The 19,804-nt window shown below is 44.9% G+C and overlaps 1 protein-coding gene across 5 annotated transcripts in view; it reads left to right on the plus strand.

Annotated features, from left to right (window-relative positions):
- LOC138473098 (prominin-1-A-like) overlaps window positions 1–19,804 on the plus strand; it is a 1,012,351-nt gene that overhangs the window by 950,188 nt on the left and 42,359 nt on the right. For 4 of the 5 annotated variants that reach the window (XM_069611612.1, XM_069611614.1, XM_069611613.1 and 1 more), the window contains 2 exons: window positions 2,242–2,354; window positions 4,406–4,423. In XM_069611612.1, the coding sequence (XP_069467713.1) occupies window positions 2,242–2,354; window positions 4,406–4,423 (131 nt within the window). The remainder of the gene's footprint in view (window positions 1–2,241; window positions 2,355–4,405; window positions 4,424–19,804) is intronic. The other variant, XM_069611615.1, reaches the window with a different exon arrangement.

The raw sequence follows: 19,804 nt of genomic DNA on the forward strand, positions 1-19,804 counted from the left end.
GGAAGAAATCTGACTTAACACTGGTGGCGGTGAAAGGCAAACAGTGCTTCCTAAAGTCAGCAGAGATTTTTTAAAAAGCTTTTGTTTCTTCCTCCTCCAACAGAGACATATATTGATCTCCTTCCTTTTTTTTGTGCGTCGATGCCTCAATGCCAGCCTCCTTTTGTGCGGTGCCCTTGGCACCACACTTGGGCATGCTCTGGTTTCCTGGAGTTAGTTTATCTAAAAAAATTGAGAGATCTTTGATGAGTAAGGGAATACCATTCCTTATGGTCTAGAGCCCCTTGAGTCCGGTGAGGTTGAAGACTTTCCTGAGGAGTTCTGTCCTTTGTGACGGCAGTGGGTTAGGCATCTCTCCAAACTTGACTATATGCAACCTTCAGCCTATGGCAAACCTCATGCCTCTTAACAGAGGACTGTTGCAAAGGTTATGGAGACTCTTTGGGTCCCTGTACCCTCAATGCCAGTGGTCCAATTTGGCCTTATAGGCATTCTGAGAAGCCAGGTGTGCAAAGGATCTTCCTCTGCCTTTATGTGCCTGCTTTGTGCTGCCACATAAAGCCGACGGTCCCCGTAGAGATCCCTAGCATTTGCACCCGCATGAAAATGCATTCGGGTGCAAATGCTGGGAGTACTTGTGCAGCGGAGAGGAAGGGACTGGCAGCCACGCATGTTGTGTTCCTCCCCTCCTCTCCATAACACACATTGAAGAACACGGGGTGCACCCTTAAGTAAAAGAGTAAAAGTCCTATGCAGGACTTTTATGCTTTCAATTAACGATGCGCTGGACCAGAAATGAGACCCATGTTGTCCGTTAGCCATATTTTCTGAAATGTCTCCAAAGTGTGTAGAATGTGTCTGCTCGCCTCATACTGAGTTTCCAATGTTTCGGGCACATGCCCATCACCAGCCATTTGGAGGTTGCACTGGCTGCTGATGCAGCATTGAGCTGCCTGCTATTTATTCAGTCTTAACTGCTCTGCTGCACTCCTACTACAGGCCTATTTGCTCTGCAGAACACGCCTGAATGCAGTTTCAAATGTGAAAAGAGCTCACATTGGTGACACATCATTTGCATACCTGCTGGGCCTAAAGGTTCGCAATGTTCTTATCTAACAACTACACCTAACATCTGAGTCAAAGGTGTTTAAGAAACACTTTAAATCCTTTGCATTATGAAAATAATTCCAAATTCATTGCCAGCTGCATTCTAGCGACGTGTCCAATCTGATTGGTGGTAGGTTCATTTTACAAGTAATTTCAGCCTAACAAAATTACTGTACAAAAAATATGTGCACTTCAGGAAGGTTTTTGTAATGGAGGGAATATTAAGGTGACTTTCTCTTGGTTATTTGCATACCACCTTCTATATCAGGCAGTAATCTGGACAGAGAGCCATACAACGTATGTCATCCTGCTTCTGCAATTTCTGGGTACTAGAAAGGACCCACAAGACAGTGTTTCGGATGCTTTGAAAGCTGTTTATGGATTGCTAATGCAGAGTTTCGCCACACCAAAGTGAGATTGTATTACTAGGTCTGTATTGTTAATTTGTCCTCAGGACTTTTACTGAAGTCCACCATTTGGGTGCAGGTGACTATCTTCTGAATCCAAGGGTCCATGCATTTAGAGTAGTTATCCATCGCAAGAACTCTACTTTCTCTTTAAATATTTTGGGATTTATGTATACGGCATCAGAATATCACCTTACATCAAGCTCACGCCGCTAGTCAACCTGGTGCCGGAAAAGAAGATGCAAGATGGTTGTATGGTTTTGCATGCAGAGGTAAAATCTTTAAAGCTCCACCTACTCGGGCACACGAATATGTCTTCTACTTTTGGATCCTCTCCCTTGCGTTGAAGGAGGTGTCCAAAATTGTTTTTGTTGAAAAGTCGCTTCAGGTGTTGGAACTGGAGAAATTACGAAACGTATTGCAATTGTAGATTACTGTTCCCCGGCTTCTCAGATTGACTCAGCCTTTAAAGTCCTTGCCCCACAGCTTCCAAGGACTAGTCATTGGTTATCTCCACTTCCCCGGGGTATTGCCAGAGAGGGAGCTTGCATTAGAAAGTCACCAAGGCATGTTGTTAACTGCAAGGTGTGAGAAAACTTTAAGCCATCAGATAAATCGTCATTAATAGTAATTTCACAGCCAGCTAATGCCACTAGCTAGCTGAAATAAAGTGAGAATCTGCTTCTTTCAACATTGTGTTCATATTTGCTGCTTCCTTTGTTTTCAGAATGCCTTTTGGTTCAGCCTGGGCTGGTGCACCATTTTCCTGCTTCCTGGCATCATATTATCTGTGAAACTGGCCAAATACTACCGGAGAATGAAGAAGGCAGATGTCTATGAGTAAGTCATGTATGCTTTCTATATAATGGGCAGTGGGTTCGGGGGCTCAGAGAAAACCCTCAGTTCTCCTTGGGGATCGATGATTCCTCCTCATGATTTCCTTGGTCATCTTGGACAAGGGTAAAGGTTTCTGGGAAACTGATACTTTGACCACTTCACCAAAGAAGCCTCTTTAGTTTTGGACACCTGGTTTAATTGTACATTTGGGGCCAATAGCCATGTTATAATAGCAATGAAAACAGATCTGTCCTGACATCATAGCTATGGGTCTGAGCAGAATCCTATGGCACAGTACATATTTGGATTGGAAACCTTTTTAGAGATGTTTTTCTTACATAGTCTAAATGAACATAATTCAACAGTGAAGGTGTTGGTTATTTGATGTCTCAATCTACTCAATCATCTGCCTCTCTTTCCAAAGACCTGGGCTCTATCCGGGTGACTCGGAAGGGCTGCAACCACCCTTCTTGCATTGTATTGTCCTACTCTGCTTGTCACCACAGTAAACAATGCCTGTAGGTTTGGCATTCCTTTTTATGGGATCAGGGGTTCCAGAGCTGGTATTACAGGTAGCCGTCAAGGAAACTACACTTATAATGACAGTGAAGAAAATGTATTTAGAGTACAGTTATGAAACAAATCATCGTAAAGTGCTGAACAGCTCAACATATCAAGTCAGCATGCGTAGGATGGAGGAGAAAGATGGAGGGCACATTATTGGTTAAACATATGGGGTTTGAATCCTTTAGAAGTCCCAGATTGTATGGTTCTCATATGTTAGAGAGCGGGAGAGTGTTACAAGTTGAGGGTGGATGCAGTCTAAAGCCTCTTTTTCCTATCCTGCTGCTTGAGAAAGGGTGGGGGGCACTAGCTGCTCTTGGGGTCCTTATCTAAGGTCCCCAATTGGAAAATATATGGGTATTGGGGCACATTATGAGTTCTCTGGTATCCTGCCACAAATTCCGATGGGATACCGGGAAACTACCATACCGTCTCCGCCACCCGATATCCTGCTATTACCAGGATATTACAGGTGGCAGAGAAGCCAGTAACTCCCCATTCCATGGAGTCAAGAAGGACTAGATGGGATGGGGTTGCCAGAATCATCGGCACCATTAGTGCCGGTGGTTCAGGCATTTATCGGCTGGTAGGGGCCTGCCCTACCAGCAGGTCGGGTCTGCCGGTATATCAGCGCCCCTCCCGGCAGACTTGGAGTTGGCCATTCCGGAAATGTGTTGATATACGTTATTACCGGCACTTTATTTCTGGACCAGCCAACTCATAATGAGGGCCATTTTGTAGGTATGGGTGTGCTGAGTCGTATAATGAACATTGGTTTAGACAATCTGTTTTGAAAGTTACCCTCTGTGTCACCAACAGCTAGTGGCGCGAGGTACGGATGCCTGACACATGGTCCTATTCTAGCATCTCACAACACTGACAGTATTCTTGGCCAGCCGTAGGCTCTGCCTCTGTCACATAGGGATGTCAGCATGAAGCACATTGCCGTAGTCTTAGAGCATTGATAAGACCTCCCACAATCTTTCCACAATCTACTTTGGGAATAAAGTTGACTATTTATTTACTGCAATGAGCCTAAAAAATACTTTTCGCTAGTGTTCCCATTTGAGGTTTTAGAGATTGCTCTTGGTCCCAAATCACACCTGTATTTGTAGAGTGTCCTTTATGGTAACGGTTATGCCAAAAATGGGTGAAGCCACCCCAATATTCATATACCATGTGGAGGCCGTGAAAAAGGATAGCCGCTGTATTAGCTAAATTCAATTGCACCAAGATTAATTACAAGCAGGACTTCACCTCATCCAGGCACTTAAGACGTTTCTGGAATTAGTTCGGACTGCCATATGACGCTACATACATTTCACTATCATCTGTGTATGAATGGCAGCCAAGATTAAAGTTTGAGATTAGGCGGAGTAGAGGCTCCATGACAATACCAAGTAGTATGGGTGAACACAGGGATCCCTTTAGACATCCACACTTAATGAAATGTATACTAATTAACATTATCCCATTATTTTTTTTAACAGGAACAATAATATTGAAATGTGAGTATGTTGTACCATTGCATGTATAGCTTGCAATTCTGTATGTGCTTCGTGTCCAGCATGTGCCATTGCTTCACATGTATTGGCTTTGCATGAACTTCAGCCATTGCAAAGCAACTCTGTTTTAGTTTCCATAAAGGCTGGCTTTGTGTACTGCTATTGTCTTTTCACGTTTGTATATGTGTGTTCATTGATTTGTGCTTAATAGGAGACGAACAGCACTAGGGCTGTTAAATATAGTGCAGAAGCACATGAAACCCGAAAAGCTACTCATTCACCACAGTGCCAATTAGGGAAACATTTAGTAAATTACTTCATTATTTTATTAATCAATGTATGTTTTCACAATTTGAGTTTAATGATTTTATTTTTAAACACATAGTTCATTTCTTCATGAATCAATTAGATTTGTTCACAAATTAATTAACATGTCTTGAGGCAAATACTTTTGGAAAAATGGAGGTTGATAGACAATTCACAGTAATTGTGAATTTTGACTAGATATTACCTGATTCGCTACACTGAGATTTCAGAGGTCGGCCTTCTTAGAGTAGGGCCCTCCTAGGCTGAGTGTAATGAGTTACATACAATAACTTCAAGAGGCTTTAACTGACCTCTGCCAGCTAGGGGCACAGTATGGCATGTTAGAGAAGCAGGTCTACTTGAGCAAACTAATTCAAAACGCTCCAAATAAATCTTCTGACATTTTCCAGATCTACAAAGCATTGAAAATTCCTACCCAAGATTCTAAACACTCCAACCATTCCAACAATCAGCAAACAGCCTGGTCCAAGCCTTTAGGTATAAGGGATCTTCCATCAAAACCACCATCTCTCACATCCTGAAGAACTGTGCCAACTGCCCAAGTTCTTTGAGATCACCTACAACACAGAAGAAGCAGCAAAAGGCATCTTATGCTCAGACAACCTGTCGAAGAATTGGATCACAAACCTGGCTCCCAGCTCTGCAATGATCTGCAATGACTCCCTAACATCTAGACAGTGGCCCTCATTACGACCCTGGCGGAGATCGTGGTGCAATATGCACCATGGAGCACGGCGGAAAGCTGCCGATACCGCCATGGGGGTTGGCGGATTTACCGCCCCATTCCGACCTTGGCGGGGCGGTAAATCCCCATTCCCCATTTTACCCTTCCCCATTCCCATTTTTGCCCCATAGGGTATAATGGGAGTGGGGAAGGCGTTAATTACGCCACCGTAAAATACGGTGGCGTAATTAACAACAAGGTCCCGTAGCGCCATGGATTTCTCCGCCCGGAAAAACCAGGCGGAAAACGGCTCCATGGCGCTACGGGAACTCGTAGTAGGGCGGACGGGTCCGCCGCGAATACCGCTGGCGTAAACCCACTCCGCCAGGGTCGTAATGAGGGCCAGTGTGGGTATTGAACCTGTGTCACAATGGCGCTAGGTTGGTTGGTAGTTTCCCTTTGATTACAGGGTTCTATGATGTAGAAAAAGATTCGAAAGTTCAACGTTTGTGATGTTGTAGGAAACCGTGATTAGTAAAAACACTCAATGTTGCAATATATATTGGTGATTTTTAATTGCACAATTTAGGCTACGAACCAAACTACCTAGCGCCATTGTGACACAGGTTCAATACCCACACTGTCTAAACCAAGAAACGAGACGAAAGGCGCCATCTCACAGGAACCCAGTCATAGGCAGCTGAGTCACACTTATGAATGCACGGATCTAGCGCAGTGATCCTCACATTTCTAGTGCCTTATCTTCCTCAGCTCAACTTCCTAATGTCCCCCTAACTTCTTACTGCCCTTAAGCCCCCCACAAAGCGAATAGTCCCGCTCCAAAAAAAAGGCCAACATGGACATTATAGCCCTGACAGCCACATAACATACCTTCCATTCCAGGCTAACGTCGTGTGAGTGAGTAGTCACCAAGCAGAAACAGAAGGACAACCAAATAAACCATATATTTCACAATTAACAGCCATGCTGCAAACCTACCTGACAGAAATACTGATGTTACAGTGACTCATAGCACACAGTTGCAACAGTGCATGGTCATCCATTGAAGATACTGGAATGGAACACCTTCTTTCAAAAGGTTTGCGTAGCCTGGGTAAAGGCATGACATTTCCTGACAGACCCATCACATCAACCCTGTGACATAACCCAGGTTTCTATCACCCTGGTTGTTCAATGTTTATATCCAACCCTTGGCATCCTCATTCGACCGGTTTGGGCCCCCTTTCCATCTACTTCATCGGTTAATGTAGGTAGTACCAGTATCAAAAGTGAATATCCATGCCAGTGTGCTTTGCTCAGTAGTCTAGGAAATACAACAGACACAGTGCCCTTACCTATCATGTAGCCCAAAGCATCATGGGCACATGCTGTATTAGATCATTTTGTTTACCCTGGAAGAAGAAACCGATATTAAGATCCCTGTAGAATAAATATCATTGCTTTAGATTATGTATAAGTTAATTGAGAGTATGTGGAAGTCTACTTACATACCCCAAGGATTGTTTATATCACTGAAAAAATATTTCGTTTGAATACGATGACACAAGGCTATTTAGAAACTGCTTCATGTTATATCCAAGTACAATATTTGGGATATTCCTTCACGTTAGTTAGAACAAAATCCAATATCACAGGCCATATGTTCCACATTCCCTTCTGCACACATTCCTTGGAGCGTAAACAGTTATTGCTAAAAAGAGTTGATGATACAGTTTATATGGGGTTAAAACCAAGACAACTCAATAATAAATGAAGGTACTCTTTAAGCATCAGATGTTGCAAAGGCAGACTTAACACAAGGCACACAGACACACACACAACATGACTCGTTCCCTAAACATAAGGCAAAAAAATATGCATGGCCTCCTTTTCCGGTCAAACAACTTTTAGTCAGTATTCAACCTTTAAGTACAAAACACAAAACCCATTTAAAGAAATTCAGTTTCCAGCAAAGACACAGGATATAAAATCCATAATGGGATACAAACTTAAATAAGGGAAAGCAGAAGCATTAATGCAAAAAAATACTGTTCAGCCTTCTATTAAAAATGGGTAACAGAATAAAGTACTGTACAACATTTCATTAAAAAGTAGATTAAAAAATAGCATTTAAAAAAGCGCACTGCACCTCTTATATACTGAACACCCAGAAATTTGTGAGGAGAGAAATCTCGCAGCCTCGCACAAAGAATGTTATGTTGTTGTGTATTTGTATAGCGTCTTATATATCATTGGTATGATCTCAAAGCACTGTGGGTTGAACGCCATTGGGGACCACAGTCCAAGTCAGTGGAGCGAGTAGAGTACCACTCAGTATATGTGCAGCCAGTGCAGTTTGCAAGGAGATGGCCGCATTCTATTGCTAGGTGCGGTGCAGTGGTTGTGAGAGATTAGTGTAATGTGTGCAGCAAGGTAGGTGGCTTCCGAGTCTGCATTCTGGCTGCCGTGGGGCCTGTGTAAGAGATTGGGTGCAGCTAGGTCTATTTTTTCGTAGGCTATAACTGCATTCTAACAGACTGTTGAGGTGTTCAAGGAGCAGAGTAGGTATGTGTGCAGCTAGGCAGAAATTGATAGAGGGGTATCGCTTCATTCTGTTTGTTGGTGTAAAGTGGAGAATGAGCACATTGGTAGGATTCAGTGTCTTTGCTTACTGGTATGAGTCTCCTGTTCCTAGCTACTTTCCGGATCCTGATGAGCTTGCCCTGTCTGACCTGGTGGTTTGCGGTATTGGATCGCCAAGTGAGATTATCTGGCTGGTGCAGAGTATGTCGTGTTTGCCCGGTTGATTGATCCCTCTTCCAGAGTCTCTGTTGTAGGTGTCAGAGAGCTCCTTTTCTGGGTCCTTGGTCATAGCACATGGCGGGTGGTTGGGTAATTTCTGGCACGTTTGTGGTTACTGCGTAATTCTCGGGAGAGTCCAATCAAATATAAATGGATATAGTTCCTCAGGTGTGGGGGTTCCTGGCCTCACTCCTAGGTAGGCCAAGGTTGCCCGAACTGAGCATTTACTGCCTCATGTACCAAATGGGCGGCAAGACATGACCCAAACGTGATGTCGGCACCACAAGTGCTATGAGGCTCTGCAGCAGTGGTTCTGCGTGTTTATTCCCAGATAGGGAGAGCTTGGCACGGGGTTTAGCAGGAACAGGGTCAACCGTGGTAGGCTGACAAGGGGGCCTGTGACAGTGGCTCTGCGTGCTAATTCCCAAATGGGTAAAGTTTGACAGGAGCGGGCCTAATTGCATTAGCTGTCGGAGGAGTTAATTAAGTTCCTGGAACGTGGTGGTGCTCAGTAGTCTGCGGATAGGCCTGTATGGCAGTGGTTGGCATCTCCTGGAGTGGTAGCGCCATACTTCCCTATGGGAAGATAATGATCAAGCTCAGTTGTGGGTGCTGTTGAGCTCTAGTTTCCAGGTTAATATATGCAGACAGACCTCTCCTAGTTTTAGGGCGTGGGGCATGTCAGGCCGGGTGGCAGTGAGCTTGCCTGGTCATAGGACACGATTATTGTGATGTCAGGTTTTAGGATTGGAGTTGTGGGCAGTGGGATTGCGAGCGTTGAGGGGCATGGCCAACTTTTTGGCACAAGGGGGGCTGCTAGGCCATTGTAGTCGAATCAGGGTGCAGAGAGACCGAAGCTGCCGAGCCCAGAGCCTGCTGGTATCTTGAGCTGACTTTCATGCCCCGACTGTTCCTATTTTTCCACGGTGATGCCTTATTAGCTGGCTTCCGTGGCCCAGCTGTTCCTACTTTCGAGATATTTCCATTCTAGCTGAATTTTGGACAATGGTGGAAGATTTGGTGGCCCTAGGCAGTCCCATTAATGGATTAGGGAAAAGGCCACATTTTAGCAGTAGGCCATCTAGTCCTGGTTGTGTCGAATGTGGGGAGGGAGTGAGTTCCACAGTGGTGGTGCTAAGGTAGAGTAGTTGGACCAGCCAATCCTGGCTGAATTGGAGGCTGGAATCACTAGCAGGTGGGCTGTGCTTGATTTAGGGTGCATGTTGGGAGGTAGTGCATAATCTTTTCTTGTAGGTATGCCATTGAAACCTTGTGCACTGCTCTGTGGGTGATGCATAGGACTATGAAAGTGACCCTTCGTCCAATAGGGAGCCAGTGAAGGGTGCAGAAAGCAGGTGAGCTGTGATCCCTTCATCCTAGTGCAAGAAGGAGACTTGCGGCCGTGTTTTGGATTCTTTGGAGTTTAAGTTTTTAAGCCAGTGCACTTAAGCAGATGGAGTTCGCATAGTCCAGTCTGAACATGACAATGCACATAATCACAGCCAGTCTGTTGGGGTTGGTGAGGTAAGGGAAGATGTAACAGCTTGATTCTTCTCTCAATGAAAGCCCCATATTGTTGTTGCTGACTGAGGGCACCACCAGGGCAGGACTGTGCAGGGTGATAAGCCCACAAAGACCGCCCCAATTAGGAGGGAGATGGATGTAGGCCTTCGATCCACAGGCCGCCTAGACATCCATGATAGCTGCTGTCCCCTGCATCAGTGCCGGACTCCTCATTAGCTTCGCACAGCCATTGTAAGTGCCCTCATAGATGGACCCACTGGGCCTGAAACACAAAGGGAACTGTGTAAAGCCCTTTAAGTATATTGGTTGATGCATTTCACGTATCCAAGTTAATGCATGTATGTGTTTTCCCCAAACTGCCTTACAACTGTCATTCACCTTAGAGACCACATTTTGTTCAAACCTCACCAGACCTTCAGCACAACATTGCATTATTCCCCCATCTCATTGGCCACCGTACCACACTGCTCCCTTCATATCATCAATGGTCTTGTATGACACCAGGAAATGCTATGTCCTTCCTTACCTACACACTGCAGTCGTTGGTGCTTTTTAACCATTTGTTCCCCCCTTTTAGGGCCTTCAATTACATATTCTATTATCAATTTCTTGGTTTCACTCTTTTGGGCCATGCTATTTAATTGCACATAGTTGACTGCATAACCTTCCTCACCTTCATCCACCCACTGGACAGCCACACTAGTTCCTTGGAAAAGACCCTTAGTTTTGATGAGGGATAGGAGCATCAAGCATCCTGCTTCCTCATTTGGTACAGCGTGGGGCAGAAAAAGCTTGGGGGCTCCTATTATGTGTGGAATTAGTGAGCAAATTTGCTCTTTCTCTTGCCAACTGTAACATTTCATCATACCAGACATTCCAAAAATTCTTGCGTCATGATTGAATTCCTCCCCATTTTAAACACTTCTTTTGTTTCTCTTCACATTATTATTAAACAATGCAAAATGTTTCCGTTAAACACAAAACATAATAACCATATTAGTCCCGTACTAATACACACTATCATAAAAATAATCCAAAATGTGGAAATCTTTCGTCATTTGTCTTGAAAAGATCCCCCTCCTTCTCCACTTGTTGGACTTTTGTAAAGTCTTATAGCTGAAAAGAAAGTAAATGAAAGTTCGCAAATACTTCCCATTATGCTGTGCTCCGCTCCCCTTTTCAATGGGAGGCGGTGCTTTTGTCTTTGCGCACGTCAGTGATTTGAACCTATTCTCGGCATCCCTCAATCTTTACGACAGTCAGTGTTGCGTAAGTCACTGTGTGAGGACCAGTAAAGCGCTCCTCTTTCCACTTCCTGACATGTTTTTTTATGTTCACACTGTCCCCTGGATAGAGAAGTGTCGCTTGCAGCAAACTGTCCTCCTTGATCACTTATTTGCTCTGCCGGAACTCTCGGCCGTCTCTGCAGGGATAGATATTGAAGTGATTTTGTAAGGTCTGTGAGATACATATGAAACTCTCCCCCCAGAATATTAGCAGAGGAATTGTCATCAGAGATTGTACAACCTATAACAATCTCATGTGGAGTGAGATGATCTCCTCCAGGTGAATTGCGCAAAGCGAAAAGTGCAAGAGGTAAGCAGTGCAACCAAGATTTTCCAAGAGTGTGCGCTAGCTTTTCAAGGTGCATTTTTAATAGGCCATTCATCTTCTCAACCAAACTGTTGGCTTTTTAGGTGATAAACCGTGCACAATTTATGCCTTATCCCCAACAGGGCCACTATATCCTTAATCAAATCGTTTGTAAAATGCTGACCATTGTCAGAGCGAATTTCATCTGGGATCACCACCTTGGGAACACCTCCCTCACCAAGAATTTCCCAGCTGAACGGGTGTCATTATGGGCACAGGGATCAGCCTCAAGCCAACTGAAAATGGACACACCAATACAAGCATGTATATGTAAGAGGTACATCTTTCTTGCATATCGACATAGTCTATATGCAAGTCTTGGAAGGGCCGCTCCGGGCGCAGCAACGTTTCCCATATTACTCTTAAAGTGTGACCTGGTAGGAACTTTTGGCAAATCATGTAATTATTTACAAATTCAGAAACATTCTTGTAAGTTTGGCACAAACCAGTCTTCACGAATCCCCGCAGCTACATGCTCTGTCAATACGTGGGCAGGGTAGTGGAGCTGTTCTAGTGCCAACAACATTTCTGGCATTACCACCTTGCCCCTGCTATCATGCCACCAACTTAAATCTGTTGAGGACAAGGAAGATCCTCTTTTTCACCATCTGGTGTTTCAACCTGCAATTCTATTATTTTGTACTATTGGGGTTGCATTACTATTTTCGGGCAATTGCATCTTTTTTTCTGCGCTGCTAGTTTTAATCAGTGCCATAAGAAGTATTTTTCTCCTTCGCCAGGGAACAGCACATGTGTCCCTTCTGGCAGATATGCTGCTTCTATTGCTGCTTTGTCTGCTTTTTCGTTACCCAATTAAACGAAATCCTGCCCTCCTGTATGGGCCTTGCACTTTATTAAAGCCAATTCTACTGGGAGTGACAACACTTCTAATATGTTGGTCAACAGTGCTTCATGCTGTACTGGTGTGCCATCACTTCTTTTGAACCCTCTCCTTTCCCACCTTGCTAGCCCTGAATGCACAGTGGACGTTACATATGAAGAGTCGTAAAATGTGTTAACCGTCTAACCCTCTGAGATATTTAGCACATCAATTAATGCCACTAATTCTGCTGCTTGTGCAGAGTAGTGTGCTGGTAATCGTGTCTGCGAGTACACAATCAACTCCTCTTCCTTGTGTATTCATGTTTGTGTCACACTACTGCTGAACCAGAATGTCTTTGTCTGTACTTTGGTCGATACGTGAGCTTCCATCAATATAGATCATGCCCCCCCTTGAATCATTTCCTCTTTTACCAGGGGGTTACCTTTACTCCTTTCTATGCAAGCAACGCAATCATGCATGTAATCTCCCTCCTCCATTTTTTCTGCAATGAATTCTGCTGGGTTTATTGTTCTGCATCTTACCACCTCTATTGCAGGGTTTGTCATTATTACTTAGTACACCGAAGATCTCTGAGTTGTCAATGTTGATTTGGTCCTTTCTAATATTGTGAAGAGTGCATATTCGATGTACAAATTACCGGACACCCCATTGTAATTGTGGAAGCTTTCTCAATTGCTAATGTAGCAGCAATACATGTTTGCTCACATGGGAAATGTCCATGCACTACTAAATCTAGTGATACACTGTAATAGGCCATTGGCTTGTGTCCATTGTCCCTTCTTTTGTGTAAGTACAGCTGTCATCACCTTGCCCTCTGAATGGGAAACATTGTAATTGGGTGCAACCAATACTGGTGCATCTGCTAACTCGTGTTCAAGTTCGTCAAAGTTTTCACCCATTTCAGCTGTCCATTTTATGTTGCTTTTGGTTTTCTGGGCTTCTTTTAGTGCTTGCAGTGATGGACTGGTGTAAGTGGAGTAATCGAAAACCCATGACCTGCAATAATTGCACGGCCCTGGAAACGGATGCATTGTTTTCACTGTCTTTGATCTGGGTGTTTTATATATTGCCTCAACTCTCTCTTGTGTTATTTTTTTCTACCATCTGCTGACACAATCTGACCCAAGTAAACTACCTCTTCTTGGCAATACTGCAATTTGTCTTTGTCCACCTTGTACCCTTTATCAGCTAGCAATGCCAGTAGTGTCACTGAATTATTTCTGTTTTCCTTCCATGTTGTGCTACACACAAAAAGGTAATCCACACATTGTAACACTGTGCTTGCAACCTGTAAATTACTCAAATCCATTTGTATTAATCTATTGAATATGCTGGGTCCCTCACAGTACCCTTGAGGCATTCCTGTATGTTCGAATCTGGTCCAGTGATACGTAAACGTGGTTAGATACCTGGAGTCTGGATACAGGGCAATAGCGAAAAAAGGCATTTTTCAAATGTACAACTATGAAGTAGTGTGCCTCTGCTGTAAAACTACAAATAATTGTTGTGGGTCTTGGAACTAATGGGTATTCGACCTTGATAATGTTGTTAAGGGGGTATAAATCCTGTATGAAACGCTCTGCCCCTCCCTTCGAATTTTTGATCGGATAGATAGCTGTATGGTAAGGTGATGTGGATTCCTGTATCATACTTTTCTGCCATAGGGCATGCAATCTCTCATACATGCCCTATCTGCTTTAAGGGAGAGGGCTTTACTCGTGGCAACAGAGCTCCTTCTTTTATTTTAATGTGAACTGCCTCTGCCCCTTTCAGTATGCCCACATCATGGAGTACCTTCGCACATAGGACCCTTGGAACTTTCTCCAGATCCCCCTGCAAGTATTTTCTTTCTTCACCAAGTGTTGTCTGAGACACTGCTCTTTCCTTTATGGGCACTGGACATGATATGCTCAGTTCAAGAACTACCTCTCCCTCCTCATCGTCTTTGGTAGCAAACAACTCTGTGTATGTTACTCCTGTCAGGATGGGATCAATGGATAGGATTTATCGCCACTCGTTGTCGTCATCAGTAGCAACCTATATAATTGTCTTTTCTCACCACTACTTCCTCTCAGTAGCAGTGTAGGTTTGCCTGAAGTAATGGTGGAGGGGCACCATGGTCTGAACAGAAACTCATTGGACAATTGAAACACTTTCCCTTCAATTACTGGTATCCATCACAGCAGCACCTGCACCCCATACAAAAGCACCCGAGTGTGTGTGGGTATGCCTATCATTGTGCTGTGTGCATAGTATGCCTGTATCAACACTGCCACCCTGCTGGGTACATCCCAGTAGTGGTGCACACCACCCCTTTCTCTGAAAAAGCAATTGTGGCGTTCAGTTTGCTTAGCAAGTATCTTCCAAGAATGTTGATAGGTGTGTCTTTTGAATACAATAATGGTGCTACAATATGCTGCATCCCTATTGTTAATGGCAAATCTTTAGTCAGAGGAACCTTCAAAATTGTCCCCCAAAAGCCTTGTGTGTCCAAATATTTATTGGATAATGGAAATCCCTCTTCTTTTGTACATGATCTGGTCGCCCCAGTATCTATGAGAAAGGAAAATCCCCTCTGTCCGATTTGAACTGCTACCTCAGGCTCCTCTTCGCGGTCTTCGGCTACTGCCAGACAGGACACACTCACACTTCCCATGGCCACCCCTATTGGGAAAATGGGTTTGCAGAATATGTGAATGGATTGCCGCCCACCACTTTTTCTGTTTATTGGGGCACACTGCATTCTGTCCCAGTATCGTTACTTTTTCTTGCACCTGTGTCTGTGCTGGTGCTTGAAGTATGCTCACTGTACCTTGCATTCCCACCATCTCGCCACCTTGCACTTGTGCTTGTTGCTGGGCTGGTATAACCTGTGTCTGTGTGGTCAGCAATTGTAGTTGCTGCTGTGGTATAACTTGCATCTGTCGAGGTGTCTGCATATATGCCTGCTGTTGCTGCACTCTTTGCTGCCCAGTTTGCGCAATTAGTGGGCATGTTCGGACAAAATGACCAAAGTTGCTGCACGCAAAACATTGTCCTCCGAACCATGGCCCCATACCCGGTACCTCACTCCCCTTCCTCTTGGATAATATCCTCTTCCTGTCTGGTACTGTCCCATGTAATTGTTTACTCCTCCTGCATATGAAAACCCAGGATGTTATGTGTTTGCAAATGCTGGCTGTTGTTGCATCTGCCTCTTCCCTCAAAGCGGATAATAAGGTGCTTGCATGTGTCCTCCTTGCTGTGTTACCACTGGGAGCCCCCATTGTTGGACAGGTGGGACAACAACTGGTCCCATGAGCACTGCTCCTTCCATGCTTATTTTAGCAATTTTTTTATTTTCTGCTTTTACTGTATTGTCTGCTATCTATTTATCTTTCTCCTGCTTTAGTTTGCAACAGTGCCCAATAGTTGCCTGTATCTTAGGCCATCCTCTTGCTTCTATCCCAACTATCTCTTCTAGGTCATCCTGCACATCCGCGGGGAGTTCCCTCACTAAGATGTGATAAAACAAAGGTATTTTGTCATCCCAGGACAGTTCTTTTTCCTGTGTTCACATCTCTTCGATGGACCATATATAATTTGCGGGGTCCTCATCTGGCTTCATTTTACATGCTAATGTTGACCCCATATCTGATGTATCTGGATACAGCTCTCTCAGAGCTTTCCACACTTGTGCTCGATAATTATTAAAGGGTGTTCCAACCCACTTCTTGCCAGATTTTGTCACTTCATTTTCCCACCATTACCACCAGTAAACTTGTAATGTCTCCTATGGCCAGTTGAATGCCTGCTGTCTCCTTCTCAAAAACATAAATCAACTTACTCGCTCCCGCGATTAGTAAAGGTAAACTGTAGACCAAATTATTCCTGTCCATTGTCTGCCAAGGTACGTAATGCACCTCTCCTTTTGCTTTCTGCAAAACAAACACCTGCGTTTGCATTCTGGGTTTATTCCCTTGCTGTGGTCTTTTCACAACTGCTATTCTTGTCTTGCAACTCCGGAGCCTATTTCCCCAGTCCCCCAATGATTCATCTCTTTCCTTTTCTTCTCTTTCATCTGTTATTCTTCCACTGCTTACATTTGTTAAATTGCATGTGTCGAATTCCTCATCCCTATGGTCACTATCAATCTCCCTTTCCTTTGCTTTTTCTGCTTCCCTCAACACTGAGTCAAGTTGCTGTTGTGTGATCTTTTTAATGTCCACTAAATATTTCTTTCTCCCCTTCTCATCATTATTCCCATAGTTAGTTTGCACTCCTCTTTCTTTTTGTTTGTTCCCTCCTTATCTTGAGATAATGGCCTAGGATTTGTATATCCCGCAGCTGGTTTCGACAGTGGGTACATTGCATAGGGAGGGGGTGGCGCGCTCCCCTTCTCGGTTTCTTTTTTAGTTTCTTCGTACAGTTTCCAGAGCCCTAATATGTCTTGCCTCTTTTTGAGCTTGGCTCTTTTATGAGTAACCAACAGGTATGAGTACATACTGTCAATAATACTCTTAACAAATGTTCCCTCCCCGGGTCATTCCTGATAACACTTCCCAACAGTGTTGTTTCCCACTGAAAGTGGTACTTTAGTATTTTATCACGATATTGGGGCAACTTTTTGCCCATGTGGTCAAGGGGTGCATCCATCCAGTGGGACGACATGATCGCACCCTCTTCGTAATTGTGAAAGCACTCTTCTCTCCTCCTTTTCTTCTTATCTCTTCTTACTTAAACCTGAACATTTTTATCCTCATTCATTCACTCACTTCCACTCACTCAATCTTATACTTACTGCTTGACTCATTCACCCTATTTCAGTCACACTGGCCTTCTCCACATACCCGTCCTGTTCGTTTTTATTAGTACATAAACGGCCCTCTCCACAAGCCCACCCCTTTAAGAACAATGCTGTATGTTGGCATACTGAGAGTGCGGTTGCTCCTCCCTTTGTTCGACCGCGCCTCCTTCAGGCACTACAGAGTTCCTTCAATATTTACACGTTAGTTCAGCTGTGACCCTTCCATAATCTCCACAGCCACAATAAACAAAAACTGCACAACGTCCACTTTACCACAACAAACTGCTACTACCCAACAAAATGCTAGCCCTTATGCCTCTTCCTCTTTTTTCTTCTATTGTTCAAACTCCCTAACCCATATGTTAGGAAAGATTTCGTAATTGTAGGTAATTTTCCTTCCATGTGGCAACCCCTAAACTTTTTGCTGTTGTTTTTCACCTTGTTCTTGACTTTGCCAGAGAAGTGCAGCCTTCTGCCGCACTCCTCTGGGCTTTCGCTCCTTTCTTACGGGGAAACTGACATGCCCTTAAGACAGTCAGTACCGGGGAACGCTGTTTCCCGTAGTTTCTTCTATCATGTTGCGGCTTTAGTGCAACATGAAACAAGAGGGCACTGTAAGCTAAGTTACAGCTCTCTTGGGTCTCTAGCCTTCTACAGGCCCTAGATACTCTTTTAGGATGGTATTTGATCGGTGCAAGTCATTCAGGGACTCGAATGGTGGCAGCGATCGTTTTGTTTATTTTGAGCTCCTTTTGGCGTTCTGAGCACGTTTTTCGCACTGAACCCAAAATGGTGGCCTGGCTCCCAAAATGGCCAGACCACGAGGCTCCTTTGTCCTGTCCACTGACCGTCTTGCTCCCTTCACCTTCCCCAGGTCGGGCGACCCGGGGCCTTCCTTATTTGGGCATGTACTTTCCCGCGAAACGTGGTTGCTTTCGCGGGCTTCTACATGTCGTTTGTGTGCCTCCAGGGTGTGGGCTGGGATGTCTGGTCCCAATACACATCCTGGGTGCCAGAGAGTCTAGGGTGGTGTGAATGCCTGGGACCACCGTGGTCCGTGATTGGTCCACGTATGGTAGGTGTGTTGATGAGCGGATCTCCCATTGGCTCCCCTCCGTTTTGGCGCGAAGGGAACCGTGGATAAGAGGGGGCTGGAAACACCACTACCATGTCGATCTCCTGAGTTCTCACGAACGAAGGAATACAGGAGCCAAGTATCCTGCAACCAAGAGGCTGGACCGAGGAATCGCTGGTGACCCGCTGAAGGAATCCTCCTTTGCACTGCTGTCGTCCTGTGAAACCCTTTCCTCCTTTGATCGAACCAGAAGGCCTGTACTGGTGCTTCGACCTTTGGAATAGCAGGAACAGCTATTCCCGGCGACTTCATCATCTCCTGCCAAGTAAGCCTTCGGAAGTGTCTCTGGGCCATCCAGTTGACTGACCAGCTTACAAGGGAGTCCTGCTCTGTAACCGCCGCCAGGTTGTGTTGTATTTCGAGTCCTTGTCACTCTCCCACGCTTCGTACACTTGGCGTTCCCAAGTCTGAAGGGAGGAGTGTACATTTGGCTCGAATACACACGGCCGCTCCGTTGTCCTGCTGCGGCAACAAACTGTGCTTGTTTCGTCGATTGGGACGTCTTTTTGCTCTACACGACTACGAGGCGTTCCCTGCTCTTCTGAACCTGCCAGCTGCTGAAACTAACGTGGAGAAGCCTGGGTCTGCTTGCTTCGGGGACCGGTGAGTAGTTTAGCTAGGATCTGGTCGCCCTCCTGCAGTATCCCATTGCTTTTCCCTGCTGTGAAAAAAAAGCACCCTTTTGGCCGTACTCGCGCTCTGCTTCTGCCCGCTGTGGAGGCTGCGCTTGAGTTGCGGAACCTGTTCTCCTTCTGCTGTGCACTAACCCGAACTGCCTGACTTCCTCCGAAGAGCTTCCCCTTTTGCCCGTTGGCACCGGCGTGGCAGGTACTTTGAGCACAAGGCTCCACTCTTCGCAGGGCTCGGACTTCCATCTAGTTAGGTGCCTCTGAAGGCGAACTGAGTCTAAAGCGTTATCGCACTGCCTGTTTTCCTTTCCTTTCAGGTGGACTACATATTTCGTGCTTTAAACGCTTGCGACTGTGTATTTGTATATATATTGTGTTGATATGGTATGTGTTGGTTTAATATTGTGATATTGTGATTTTCTCGCTACGGTCATTGTTTTAAAGGCCTTAAAATAAATGTGTATCTATTTTTGATATAACAACTGTTTGGAGTAGTTTGTAAGCGCTCTTGCTTTGTGTGCTCATTGCGGGCTTTCAGTCACCCTCACCCCTCTTGAGACCTAGTCTTGACCGCCGCGATCGCTACCTTGATTGGTCTGGCTTGTCCAGAGGTTACCCTGTTCCAAGTAATTAGGTTGGCCTTCTGAACTTCTGCGCCACCAGGACAGAGTTCAGAAATCCGTCTTAACACCATATTAATACAAAAAAATCACGCAACTATACCAATATCCTGCACTATGCACAACTCTTTTCTGACAAGGTCCGCCACTTACTATGCAACCCTCTGCTCTAGCGCAGATGTGCCAGCACCCACTTACACCCTATCGGATAAATGGACCTAAAATCTAAGACTACTACAGCCAATCATCCTCCACCTCTTGAGGATGCGTCCTATACACCATACAAATAAACCCTCCCTCTCCCTGGGTGTACACTCGCATATCCTTTTAAAAGGAAGGTAGCGCTCTGACCAGGCGGACCTTTGGGAACTCGGCATCCGCAGGCCTCCTTGATTTTTTA

This window comes from Ambystoma mexicanum, chromosome 8 (assembly GCF_040938575.1).
Source record: "Ambystoma mexicanum isolate Mex_15411 chromosome 8, UKY_AmexF1_1, whole genome shotgun sequence".
Classification (NCBI taxonomy): Eukaryota; Metazoa; Chordata; class Amphibia; order Caudata; family Ambystomatidae; genus Ambystoma; species Ambystoma mexicanum.